Source organism: Ixodes scapularis, unplaced genomic scaffold (assembly GCF_016920785.2).
Source record: "Ixodes scapularis isolate PalLabHiFi unplaced genomic scaffold, ASM1692078v2 PGA_scaffold0__279_contigs__length_252992795, whole genome shotgun sequence".
NCBI lineage: Eukaryota > Metazoa > Arthropoda > Arachnida > Ixodida > Ixodidae > Ixodes > Ixodes scapularis.
Genome location: NW_024609835.1, coordinates 248,791,270 through 248,803,411, shown reverse-complemented (window position 1 = coordinate 248,803,411; position 12,142 = coordinate 248,791,270). Strand labels below are relative to the sequence as shown.

Genomic DNA, 12,142 nt, shown 5'->3' with positions numbered 1-12,142 from the left:
AGTGCAATGTGTGTGAAGCCGTATGTAAAAGTACAACTCGTCGAAAGCAAGTGTCGCCGGTCTCGCGGCCTAATCAAAGCTTCCTTGGCACACCGAGTGCTGCATCTTAGTGCCTTCGCACGCTTGGATACCGATCAAGAATCGACGCCGCACCAAAGTTTTGAAGGTGTGTCGCACGTCGGCCACAGTGTTCTGGATCGTCCAGCTGTTCCGGTGAGTTGCTATCAATAAAGGGGGGACGGGATCTGTACGTGCTCTTATGTACCATTAACCAGGCACGTATAGCCAGGGAGGGAGGGGGCCGGCACCCTTCCCCCCCCACCGGAAATCTTCTATTTTGCTGGGACCTCCTCTCCCCTAGCTCTCCCCCTCATTCAACATTTTGTCATGGGCGCCCCCCCCCCCCCCCCCTACCCCCCGAAACAAAATCCTGGCTTTGTGCCTGCCATTTACCGTGGCCAGGGTGATCAGTTTTGGCCGGGAGAGTCCTGTTTTAGAGGTCAATTTCTACCGTCCCATTATTTTTCGTGGGAACGTGCAATTGCGATATCGGTATCGGGCGAGTTGACAAACAGAAAATGATTACACGTGACAGTGCACAGTGTTGTCTCGTTAATATATATGCACACCTCCGTTTCCGTGAAAAATCGTTCATAACGTGAGTTGTCCCGTGACAAAAATTAATGCGTTTTCCCAGTTTGTCTCCGGAAGTGGTGTCCATATAGCGGGGTATCCATACTAACGGGGTCCGTATTAACAGGGTCCACATCGAATAAAAATGTTCTCTCAAGTAAAGTGTGATTTTTAGCTTTTCCTGTAACTCCAAGTTCTGTTCGCACAGACGTGTGTACGGGGCACTTTTCTTTGTCACATAATTGGCTAGCTTAGGTTTTTCAGAATAGGTAAGAAATGTGCTCGTGTAATCAACTACTCAAAGAGAGTCCCACAAAAGTGTGCATTTTCACGGCAAACTGAATAGTAGCAGAGCTTTTTTTCTTTCTGTCACGCTTTGCGCTCGGCCCCTTTCCCTCCCGCTACCCTCCTTCTTCATGTCCCGTTTTTAACTCTGAGGTTTATGGCACCCTAACCCAGTCTTGGGTAAGTTACTTTTAAAAAGTAATTCGTTACAGTTACAGTTACTTTCAGAAAAAATAGCGAAGTTACCGTTACAGTTACCGCTACAAAAGAGTAACTCATTACAGTTAGTTACTTTCAAAAAGTAACGAAATTACTTTTCAGTTACTTTTTGATAACACAAAAAAAGTGATGAAAAACTGGTGTCTGAAAGAACAAAAATATAGACACGAATCAGTCAGGCTTCCACAATAGCAGTAAATTCAAACTTTATAGTTTAGCTGGAAAATTAGTCAATATTATAAAAAGAATAAGTCCAAAATTCAACTAAATGTGTTTTCTTAGATTTGAACAAGAAGACTTGTTGTCGGAGTGCTCCTTGTTGCAAAGTTTGCATACTGCGGTCAAATTGTTAGTAAACCCCTTCACCACAGCAAAATACCGTCTGTACGCCGTTCATGCTTGTTCTTTGTTCTCATCATATCCCTATCCTTGGTGGCACTAGCACATTGCTTGCGTTGACGGTTGCGCTGGGTTCATGGAGTCCTTGGACATATTTCAGTACGTACACGGCAAGCCAGAAACAAACCCCGCGCAACAACAGTAAATTTTGCCTCCACAGTTGACACCACGCCGGAGTGGGGGCGCAAATCAACACACGAACATACGAAGTGCCCTTCGCGTGTATTGTTATTTCACGGTTGATTCATCTAATTAAAAAGCGTGCGCAGAAAAAAAAAAAAAACGCATCAGAGATAGTGTTTTAAATTACTAAGATGTAAGTGTTCAGTCAAAAAGTACAAGCACGTGCGTATAGATAACTAGATCCTTCTTTTCTTCTTTTTTCCATCAAATCTACGAGAAAGAATGTATTCCCAAGTTTGTGCAAGGCCAACGGACACTCGAAATGTCGGAACAGACAATCTGGAACGTGCAAGAATTAAATAGCTAGATTATACTCGTTCAATGATATATTATTAATAAAGAACTGAAAAGTAATGACAAAAGTAACGTCATTACTTTCATCGTTACCTCAGAAAAAGTAATAGGACTACAGTTACAAGTTACATTGTTCAAAAGTAACTCGTTACAGTTACAAGTTACCAAAAAAAGTAACGAAGTTACAGTAACACGCTAGTAACGCATATTACCCAAGACTGCCCTAACCATGGCTATGTTCGAAATCTACTCTAATGGATCACATGGGAGCACGAATAGAACAACGCTGTGGAGCAAGGAGGGTTTTCGGAGGCAAAAGTACAAGACAGCGAGAATGAAAATCTTTGAAGCACGGCCCATATGGGCAAGCTGCACTTAAACGTCAAGTGCAATAAAGTAATTTGATAATGAGCCAGTACTGATCAGTGATTAAGAGCTGTTGTGCGCGGTATTCTGTAAATAGTCTAACGACGAAAAAAAAACATACCTCCCTCCCCCACCCCTTGTCCGTTGCTACTGGGTGCTGGATCAAGCTCATATACCGCAAGGCGTCGCTTCTTGATCGGTATCCAAGCGTGCGAAGGCACAGAGACAGCGTGCCAAGGAAGCTTTGAACACGCCGCGAGACCGGCGAAACTTGCTTTCGAAGAGTTGTGCCTTTTTCCTGTGGCACTGGGCTTTCGTAAAAAATTTCAAGTGTTTTCAACGGCACGTATCACGGCTCACAGAGGATCTTAAAGAACATCTTCGGCAAATGACGACGAACGAGTAGAAAACGTATCCTTAGCACGCTGCCGCCGGCCTCTGCAACGCTAGCAAAACGGAAAAAAACTGCAAGCAAGATTGCCGTCCGGTGGCCGCGCTCGCACTCCAGCGAATAAAAGTTGTCCACACTTTCTATATTTAGTGTTTCTCGATATGCGAGCTTCGTGTAATCTCCGCTTAGGGGCCATTTTCTGAAGACTAGTCTGAAAATGGCGGCGCTCACGGTGGCCGAGTCTTCGAGTACGAAGGTATGATAAAATATCTTTAAGAACAGCAATTTTAAAGTTTCACTCATGAAACATTGCAGATTTTAGCAGAGACATAATAGACTAACTGAACATGCATAATTCTATAAAATAGTGGATAGCTTTTGCTGAATATTTTTGCCACGGCGCTGAGCAGTTAGTTCAAACCAGTCTCGGTGCTGCATATCTAAAACAGATTTTTTGTTTTTTGTTTTTTGGACATGGATATGTAGTAGTATTCCTTAAAATCTTAAACTGCCTGCAATGTGACGATTTTCTTTTTCGGTTGCGTTTGCACAGGCATTACCAATCTTCACATTGTCATTCCTTTTTGCGGCTCCAACAACTGGACCAAAGCCTCTTTGTAAGAAGAGCCTGATTGAATACATCGATACAAATGAAAGCGACTACTTCTTCTGTGACGAAAGTATTAGTGGAGACGAAGCTGGCTTTTATATACAAGACAGCAGGAGTGAAGAGAACAAGGGCTGCAGTGAAGAGGACGATGGCGGCTGTAAGCCACATGGGGACCAAGCTACGGGTGGAACTGATGTTGCTCCCAACAATTTGAGATCTCAATACGCTAAAAGGCGTTACATATTGAGAAAGACGGCCTTTGACCAGCAACCAGTCGATTACCAGGACGAGTTTCTGTTGCCTCCTGCTGATCCTCTAACAGCAAAGCATTACTTTGATATGTTCGTCTCCCGGAACATGATGAGGGAAGTCGTGGAAGAGACGAGCAAATACTACCTGCAGAAACATGGAACTTCTTTGAATCTGCCTGCTGAGGAGCTTGGGTCGGTGTTGGGAATGTTCTTCAGAATGGGACTCGTCGACATGCACAGAGTTCATGCGTATTGGGAAACTGGCAGTCAATACCAACTTGTTGCTGAGGTCATGTCTCGTAACAAGTTTGAAAAGACCACGAGTCATCTGCACTTCACTGACAACGATGCAGCAACTGACCAGGCGAAAGAAGACAGTTGCTGGACAGCACGGCCATGGCTGTTCGTTCTGCAAAACTTGATACATATTCCACAAGAGAAGTCAGCGGTGGATGAAATCCTGATCCCCTTCCGCGGGCAATATCTCCCTCACAAGCCGAAAAGCAAGTGGGATCTAAAAATTTAAGCTTGTGCGGGAGAATCGGGCCTCTGCTACGACTTTGATGCATACCTGGGGCGTTCCAAAGGCATTTCATTTCATTTATTGCTACCAGGAAGGGTACCAGCCGGAACTGGGAGCTGGTGTCGTACTGCAGCTGTGTACAAGCCTTCCCGATCGAGATGATAATCTAATTGTGGCAGACAACTATTTCACTGGCCCTCACCTTGTGGTGGGACTCACTAGCAGAAAGATATCATACATTGGCACAGTCCGTGAGAACAGACTGCAGTCTTGCAAGCTGATGGATGAAAATTCAACGAAAAAGAATGGTTGGGGAGTGTTTGATTCTTCCGTGGCATCATGTGGAAACAAGTCAATGATTGCAGTCAAATGGTTTGACAACAGAACGGTCACACTACTCTCCAACTGCATTGGTGTAGAGCCATCAATCACTAAAAAGGTGGGACAAAAAGACAAAAGATCACATTTTTGTGGAGTGCCCAGCAGTCATTGGTGACTATTACAAGTCATTGGGTGGCATGGATCTTCTAGTTACCAGTTTGCGATGAGGTTCTAGAGATGGTACCTTTACATCTGGCACACCGTCAAGATGGCTGCGGCCAACGTATGGTTTGTGCACGAAAGAATAACTCGGCAACGAGGTCAGTGCTCGATGCTGTTGAGAGAGTTTCTAGCCGAACTAGCAACGAGCTTGGTCCTGTAGCTGAAGCGTCCGGCTGGAAGACTGTCCGAAGAAAAGCTCCCGCCAGCCAAAAAGCAGGCATGCCATGGCAATTCCTCAAGACGTAAGAACTGATGGGATTGAGCAATGGCTCATATGGAATGACAGGCGCAACCACTACAAGGCCTATTCAGGCGGTTGCCCTTTTGTCTTCTGCTTCAAGTGCCAAGTGAACCTTTGCATAAACAAGGATCACAACTGTTTTGTACAGTTTCACAACTAACAAGACAGCTTCTTGTGTTCCTGCATTATTTTTGCTGAGTCATGCTCTATTTCTTTATAATAAATTTGTTAAATAACATGGTTTCTGTCGCTCACTTCATAAGTCACTGCCCACCATTGCAAATATGCAACATCGTAGAACTCTTGCGGCGTGTAATATCTTAGAGTGCAGCTCTTAGGCGCCCGTTTCCGGCTTGAGCGGCGTCGCCGTCGGCGTAACCGCGCGTTGCATTATGGGACGTTTCCCATAATGACGTCGCAAGGTGCCTAAATTTATCGGAAAAATCTTTCTGTTAAATGTAGTGGAAAAATTTCCACACTAAATTTAGCGGAAAGATATCCCACCTAAATGTAGTGAGGAATTTTTCCGCTATATTTAGTGGGAAATTTGGCGAAACTTACCCGCTAAAAAAGGAGGGGAGGAGGGGCGTACCCTCCTTTCCTCCTCCCTTAGGAGCTGTGCTCTAATTTGGCATTACAGAGGATTGTAAACATCTTTCATTTTTTTACATCGTCACTTGCCAGAATTGTTCCTGGGTGTCCTAGGAGCCCCACCAAACAAGTGAGTTCCATTCTGACTACATTTTCTTACAGTGGGAAATACTGCGTCGAAGGGACCCTGACGCCCCCCAAAATTTGTTTATTTTTTGCCAGTTGATCCATTATGACGTCCAAAGACTACCTAATCAATATTTTGCTACAGCGTTACATATATTTTTAATAAACTAAAAAAAAAACAAAAAAAACAAAAAAAAAAAACTGTTCGAGACAAACTGGACTGAGGAGAAAGAAGAAATACAGGGAAGGAGAGGGTTGCTGAAAGTCGTGGTTGTGCAACTATTTTATTTTCCTTCAATTAATGTATTTGCGGTTTTTAAGAAGCCACAAAACATTGGTATCATATTCCTTTTCTATTCTGAATATTGAGTGTGCGCATTTGATGACCCAAAGCTATGTTTATATCTGGTGGTTGTGTCTATTCCATAGAAAACGGCACGTAACCACAGAGAAGAGAGTGAGTTCGGATCACACCGGCCAGTTCCCGATCGGCGGTTTTCGGGTGGAAAGAAAACAAATTTTGAGCTGCAAATTGTGTTCTATGTCATATGTCATGTACAAATGAAAACCTTGGCGAACATAAATACCTTGTCAGTGTTTCTTTAATATGCCTTTAAATTCAGTTTTCTTTTTTTATAAAACATTGTGTTGTTCACGCGGTAGTGAATCTGATTACTTTAACAAACTAAGAATTTCTTAATGTTGACATGTTTGATACTTTTTATTTAAATTTTTAGCATGAATAGCTCCTTTAACAAGACCATAATTTAAGACAGTATCCAAGTAAATGCAATTTATGATAAGAATCTATTGTTTCTTTAGCAAAATTACAGGCGACATTAGTTTTTTTTAATTTTAACATAGATACCTGTTGATGATCCACGAATAACTTTAAAATAAGTGCTACCAATACACGAAAACAACAGCACGCGTCTAGATCTCTGTATATGCAATCGTGGTTCTGCAGCAGTTTTTGCTGTGCCCTTCCCGTACCAGGACTTCGGGACTCTTGCAAGTTGAGTTCGTGGTCGTGTTTGCAATATTTTTGGTCATAAATCTGAGAAGTAACTGCAAAAACGTTACTCTTTACTGACTTTTGAAAAATACTAACCCTGTTATTACAAGTTATTTTCACTAAGACAAGTTAGTTACATGTTACTGAAAAAAGTAACTAGTCAGCGGCAACACATTATTAGTTGCTGCCCAAGACTGCTTGTGGATCAAAAATAAAATAAAAACGGGTCCTCTCCCGGTGTTGTCCTCCTTGACGTGCAATTTTTTTTCAATAGGAAAATAAAAACCTCCCCTCCATGTGGGTTTTTTCGCAGTGGGAATGCGCCTACGGTAGACGCTAGAGTCACTAAATGAGCTACGCTTAGAGTATCGGCACTCCGTTCCCCGATCTGCTAGTGGGCGCCGCCATCTTTGTGCTTAGTGCAGAGGAGACGCAACCGTCATTCACCACAATTAAAAAATGTGATTTCCTCAGCTTTAGATGCGGTGTTAGGAAGCTCGGGTGATGTCATTTTGCTCTGTCGCAAACTGTTTTAACTCTTCTGGAGGCCGTAAAAGTGTTTCCTGCGATTTCAGATAAAGCTTCAGATGACTGGCCACCATGATTTTAAGCACCAAGATGGCTGGAGTAACTCTAGAGCATAGCTTACTTAGTACCTTTAGTGGATGCCTCTTTCGGCGATTGGTCACAAGTGCGTACCTGCGTTTTCGCGTGGCAAGGAGGAAGGCGGGCAGAAAGGCAAAGATGTTTGCAGACGATGTACGCTTTTGGCAGCTCCTCGCAGTCATGGCTTATAAACCACTCTGATAGTTCCACCCCTCTTTCCAATTTAGCAAAGCGAACGCTCGAGAGGAGGTTGCAGCGTTCGCTTTGCTAAAGTGGAAATGAGTCGGAGAAACGAATGTTGCTCTTGGAGGAGAGCGACGAGCACGACGGATCCACCACGCATGCGCCGCCATACAAATTTCCCAAAACTTTCTGAAGTAACGGGTATTGATGAAACGATCACGTCGACGAAACATGTGTCTATGAAAAGCATGTCCACGAAACTTAATTCCACGAAAAGAGTTGACGAAATGATAGGGACCCATAAGGCTGTTGATTTAATGGCTCCCAGGAGGGGAGCTGCTCCTTGGAATTTCATGAGGCAAAATATACCACCAAAATACACGTTTCATTAAAATTTGAGATTGCTATATACAGGCACAAAATCTTCCAGACCCTTATAGAGCTAGCCTGAATGATAATGATAACACCTTTGCACACCTTCAGACAACAGGTGGACTGCAGTGATTTGTCGGTAAGTTATAGCCGGCCGAGTCGCTTTTTGTACCTGATATGAGTGCATTACTCCGACTGCATCCGTAACCTGGACGACTTGCGAGTTACGACAAAATGTGGCCCTACCTTTACCCTGTCTACAATGAGAGCAAATCCCTTTCTGGGAATTTCAACTAGAGCCCAATCAATGAACAATGAGCATTGTTCGCACATTATCGCTTTGGATAGAGGACAATGGCTCTATGCAGAGTAATCTTAGTGACGATGGAGAGAGATTAGAAAGCGTTCCCACAGTTATGTATAGCTCAGTTCTGAAACTTCTGCCAGACAGGCTGCATTTAGCATCCAAACAAGATATACCACAGTGAGTATACCATTCTGCAATGTCTTGCAAATTTTACTACAAGTTGCGCACTCTCCATTGTAGAGTTGTACAGGGAAATCGAGGTTCCACCTGAACCAAAGTGCCCTTTTTTTTAGAGCAAAACTGCAAGAACTGAATGCCAATTGAAACTAATGAAAAGAAGTCAAAGAAGCCATTTTCATTTCATACCGTCCCAGCAGTAAGATACCAAGTATGTTTGACAAATGGTAGTCTGTCCATACCTTCCCTGCCATTGAACAGTGCTTTAGTCCCTCCATTGGTGAATGCACGACAGTGAATATGTACACAGCCAAATTCAGGTCAATATGAGCACCCTCACCCCTGTTGTGAATGAGGGGGTTCATTTCTTGACACCTCACTCAAATTTTCTTTGTGAAACAATCAGTAACGCCAGAGAGTTCTTTATCAAGAGGATGCAGTCAATCTGACGCATCACTGGGGCTGGTCCCAGGAAGCCATGCAGACGAAAAGCCTCATTCTGCTGGTTGCCCTGGCAGCTGCAGCCTCGGCCTTTGTCTGCCTGCCCGACTTCTGCAAGAACGTCAAGTGCAAAGAGATCACGGCAGAGAACTGCGAGGGAAGGGTGAGCACCAAGGGAAGCCTCTGCGGCTGCTGCGACAGCTGCATTCTTCAGCTGGGTGAGGCCTTTCACTACGCATTCTCACCATGTCGTCCAGCATGGTTGTCAATCACCCGTCAATGGTGCCAGCCAATTGTGCAACTTCGAGCTCTGCTCGACACCAACTTGACTTAAGGCCCATTCACACTCTTGCGACCTATTAAAACTGGGTTCCTTAAAACCTCTTGCAACCGGAGGACGCACTGGTGCCATATATTGGGTAGCAGTGTAAACTTGGCAGTCCAGTATATTTTCTATTTCTCTCGCGCATTATCCTTTCTTTCTTTGCTCGAAAAACTTTTGTCAACGTTATAAACGAGCCTTTCTTATAGGCGTTACGCACATTTGACCTTGGAAATCCCGCGAAACCTTCGCTCTTGTGAAATACAGTTCCAGGGTCACCGCCTAGATGGCGCCAGAGTGTCAATGTGTTCCTTCGTCCTAAGAAATTTTAAGAAGTTGTAACAGATCTCGTCTCTCTCGGTCATACTCGGTTGCAACCGAGTACGACCGAGAGAGACGAGAAGTGTGTGAACAAGTTTTAAGAAGAGGCCGTCAGTTGTCGTGTTTCCAGCTGTCTGTGTGTTACCGAATACAAACTGCCCAAGACTGACATAACTTAGAGGCAAATATCTGCCACCAGGAAGGAGAGTGTGCAGTCGAAGATTCTTCCACAGACAAATTTTTTATGCTCGCCTTTACTTTAAGCGGGAGCTCGGAGCTTTCAGCATTCCTGCCAAGCGTGCGCACTCGTGCGGTGCAAACTTTGCCCAGGGCAACATGCTCGTGCTTCGCTCACACATAATGCGATGCAAACTTGCACCGATGCCTCATGAGCCGACATTCTGGCAGCCTTGCTGCCGACATCCTGCAGCTTGCATTTTGCACCATCCAATTTGTTTTTCTCGGCAACCCAAAATGGGGGGGGGGGGCCACCAGCACAGGGTAATGACGTCTTGTGGAAGCCACGTATAAAACAGTAGAGGCAAAAAAAAAAAGCTGTTCAAACAATGCTGCAGTAACTGTATTGGTGGTGTCCATGATACCTGCTCTGCCACCCAACTACAATTGAAAAAGTAGCACATTTAGACGAAGATGTATTGCCCCGCACCGGCTGGTGCAGTGCTTGTGTACCAACTGTCCCACAAATAAGCCCTCAACGAAAGGTCAATCTCAAGCTCACCAAAATCCCGGCATGTACACCAACACTCACTAAAATTTGTCCGAGAGAGGGCCCATTTGCAATCGATCAAACTAGCAAGGTGCAGACGTTAAGTTGGCAAGTACGAGTGGTCTCGAAGGCCCTTTCCTATATCCAACGATCCAGGAGCTGGAGAGAGGTGCCTGGAGCTGCTGCCTTTCGGCGTGCCACCCACAGCAGAGTGCAAGCCGGGGCTCCACTGCAATGAGTCGACGCACACGTGCGTGCCTCTGGAAGAAAGCAGCTTGTCCCCTTCCCAAGTCGCCGACGAGGACACCCCGAGGACAACGAAGGAGCACTAGTACAGATGAACTTCAAGTTTAACATCAAACTGAACTTCAAAATGAACTTCAAGGTCAGCAATGCGCCAAGGAAATGGTTTCACGAGTAATGTCTACGACAAATTTTATGTAGGGGGTGTTGGTACAAAATGACCTCATCCTAGTCTTTCGAAACAATAATTAAACAACTTCCAGGAAAAACAATCTAGTATGGTTTCTTCGTAGAAGTTGCGCCTTTACTATATACCTAGGGTTCCGCGTTTTCGGTTTCTATTATTTCAAAATTCGGCGTACTTTTTTCGGTGTTTATTTTAAAATTCAATTTTCTGTTTTTTTCGGTGTATATTTATGCCCAAAAAAGTTTATCGGCTTCTTTCGGTGATTTAAAATCAACACTAATGGACACCTGATCAGATGATCCTTGTAGCTTAGATATTTGTGATCACTCAAAGATTAACTGCACAGATACATTGAAAAAGAAATCGACACTTTATTTGGCAAATGTGTGCAACTGTAAAAGAAACAAAAAAGATGGAAGTAAAAACAAGTCAGATATGAATCCTATGCCCAAAAAAACATGTAACTTTACCTTCGGTACATCGAGATTACGCGATCTTATTATAGTACACACACATGTACTTTTCCAGGTTTTCTTCGTTGATCCACACTTTTTCTTTTTTGTTAATATGACCCTGAGCTTCGAGAATGCCCTCTCAACGCTAACACTGGACACCGGCGGGCTGAGGAGATGAAGCGCTGCCTAAGCGAAAATCGGTTAATCAACCAGTTGTGACCACCAAGAGACACGGTGCGAGATTTGAAGCACAACAGAACATGCGGAGCTTGCATCCAGTCTTCCTTACGAGTTTGAAAACAGGCTCGTACATGGCGAAGTCATGGGGCATTTCGGACTTCACGTTCCGATCGATGATGCGCACATTAAACCATAACGTCATGATGGCATTCGTGTATCCCATACATTCGGACACGTTTGGTTCGGCACTGTCGTTCCACTTTTTCGACACGGCTCTGCAGTGCGACTGGAAGGTCAAAGTGACCTTTTCCGGTTAAAACTGAATTTTAGAAAACGCATTTGACGTACTTTTATCGGTTTTTATTGGTTTAAGTCGAAAATGGCGAACCTACAACTTACCTTTTTCGGTTAAAACCGAATTTCTGAAAATGAATTCGGTGTACTTTTATTGGTTTTTATCGGTTTAAACCGAAAACTCCGAACCCTATATATACCCCATATTATACCTAGAATTCCATTTTCGGAGTTTTTTTTTTGTTTTTTTTTGTGAAATTCGGAGGGTGTTTTTAGGAATTTATCGCTGGAAGTTCGGGGTTTATCGGAGTTTATTTTAATATATTCTCGATTTTTTTTAAATAAAAATAATGTAGGACACCAAAGTACACTAAATTCATAGAAAAATCACTGGTATTGGAAGGTATTTCTGCATTTGGCATTGGCGCCCTTGCTGTTGGCAGTATTCACTGTCCCATAAGTCTTGAAAACAAGTCCTACTTCAATAAACGTCGGTACTTTGAAATAGCCAAACTCCTGAATGTAAATGCAAATTAGGGGGTGTACGTGCCAAACCAACGAAGGGCATCTGGCACGCCCCAGCGGAGGACTGAGGATTTAGACCACCTGGGGATCTTGACGTGCAACCGAAAGCTCGGTTACCATGACACCTTTTCT

General features: G+C 43.9%; 1 protein-coding gene across 3 annotated transcripts; it reads left to right on the top strand.

The window, feature by feature from the left end:
• Nucleotides 1-2,987: 2,987 nt before the first annotated feature.
• On the top strand, nucleotides 2,988-10,641 carry LOC115313366. Of its 3 annotated transcripts, XM_042291159.1 has the most exons (4): nucleotides 2,988-3,026; nucleotides 5,623-5,659; nucleotides 8,788-8,974; nucleotides 10,283-10,641. In XM_042291159.1, exons 3-4 carry the CDS (start codon nucleotides 8,794-8,796, stop codon nucleotides 10,456-10,458), a joined length of 357 nt encoding a protein of 118 aa, XP_042147093.1. In that variant the 5' UTR covers nucleotides 2,988-3,026; nucleotides 5,623-5,659; nucleotides 8,788-8,793; the 3' UTR covers nucleotides 10,459-10,641. The 3 variants fall into 3 exon arrangements, with proteins under 3 accessions (XP_042147093.1, XP_042147092.1, XP_042147091.1); XM_042291158.1 differs by lacking the exons at nucleotides 2,988-3,026; nucleotides 5,623-5,659 and adding an exon at nucleotides 8,195-8,315 and having other exon boundaries at nucleotides 8,722-8,974; XM_042291157.1 differs by lacking the exons at nucleotides 2,988-3,026; nucleotides 5,623-5,659 and adding an exon at nucleotides 8,197-8,315.
• Nucleotides 10,642-12,142: the final 1,501 nt, after the last annotated feature.

Coding starts and splice junctions, on each gene's coding strand:
- LOC115313366 (XM_042291159.1), top strand. CDS start 8,794: ATGCAGACGAAAAGCCTCATTCTGCTGGTTGCCCTGGCAGCTGCAGCC. Junction 8,975..10,282: donor CAGCTGCATTCTTCAGCTGG/GTGAGGCCTTTC, acceptor CCAACGATCCAG/GAGCTGGAGAGAGGTGCCTG.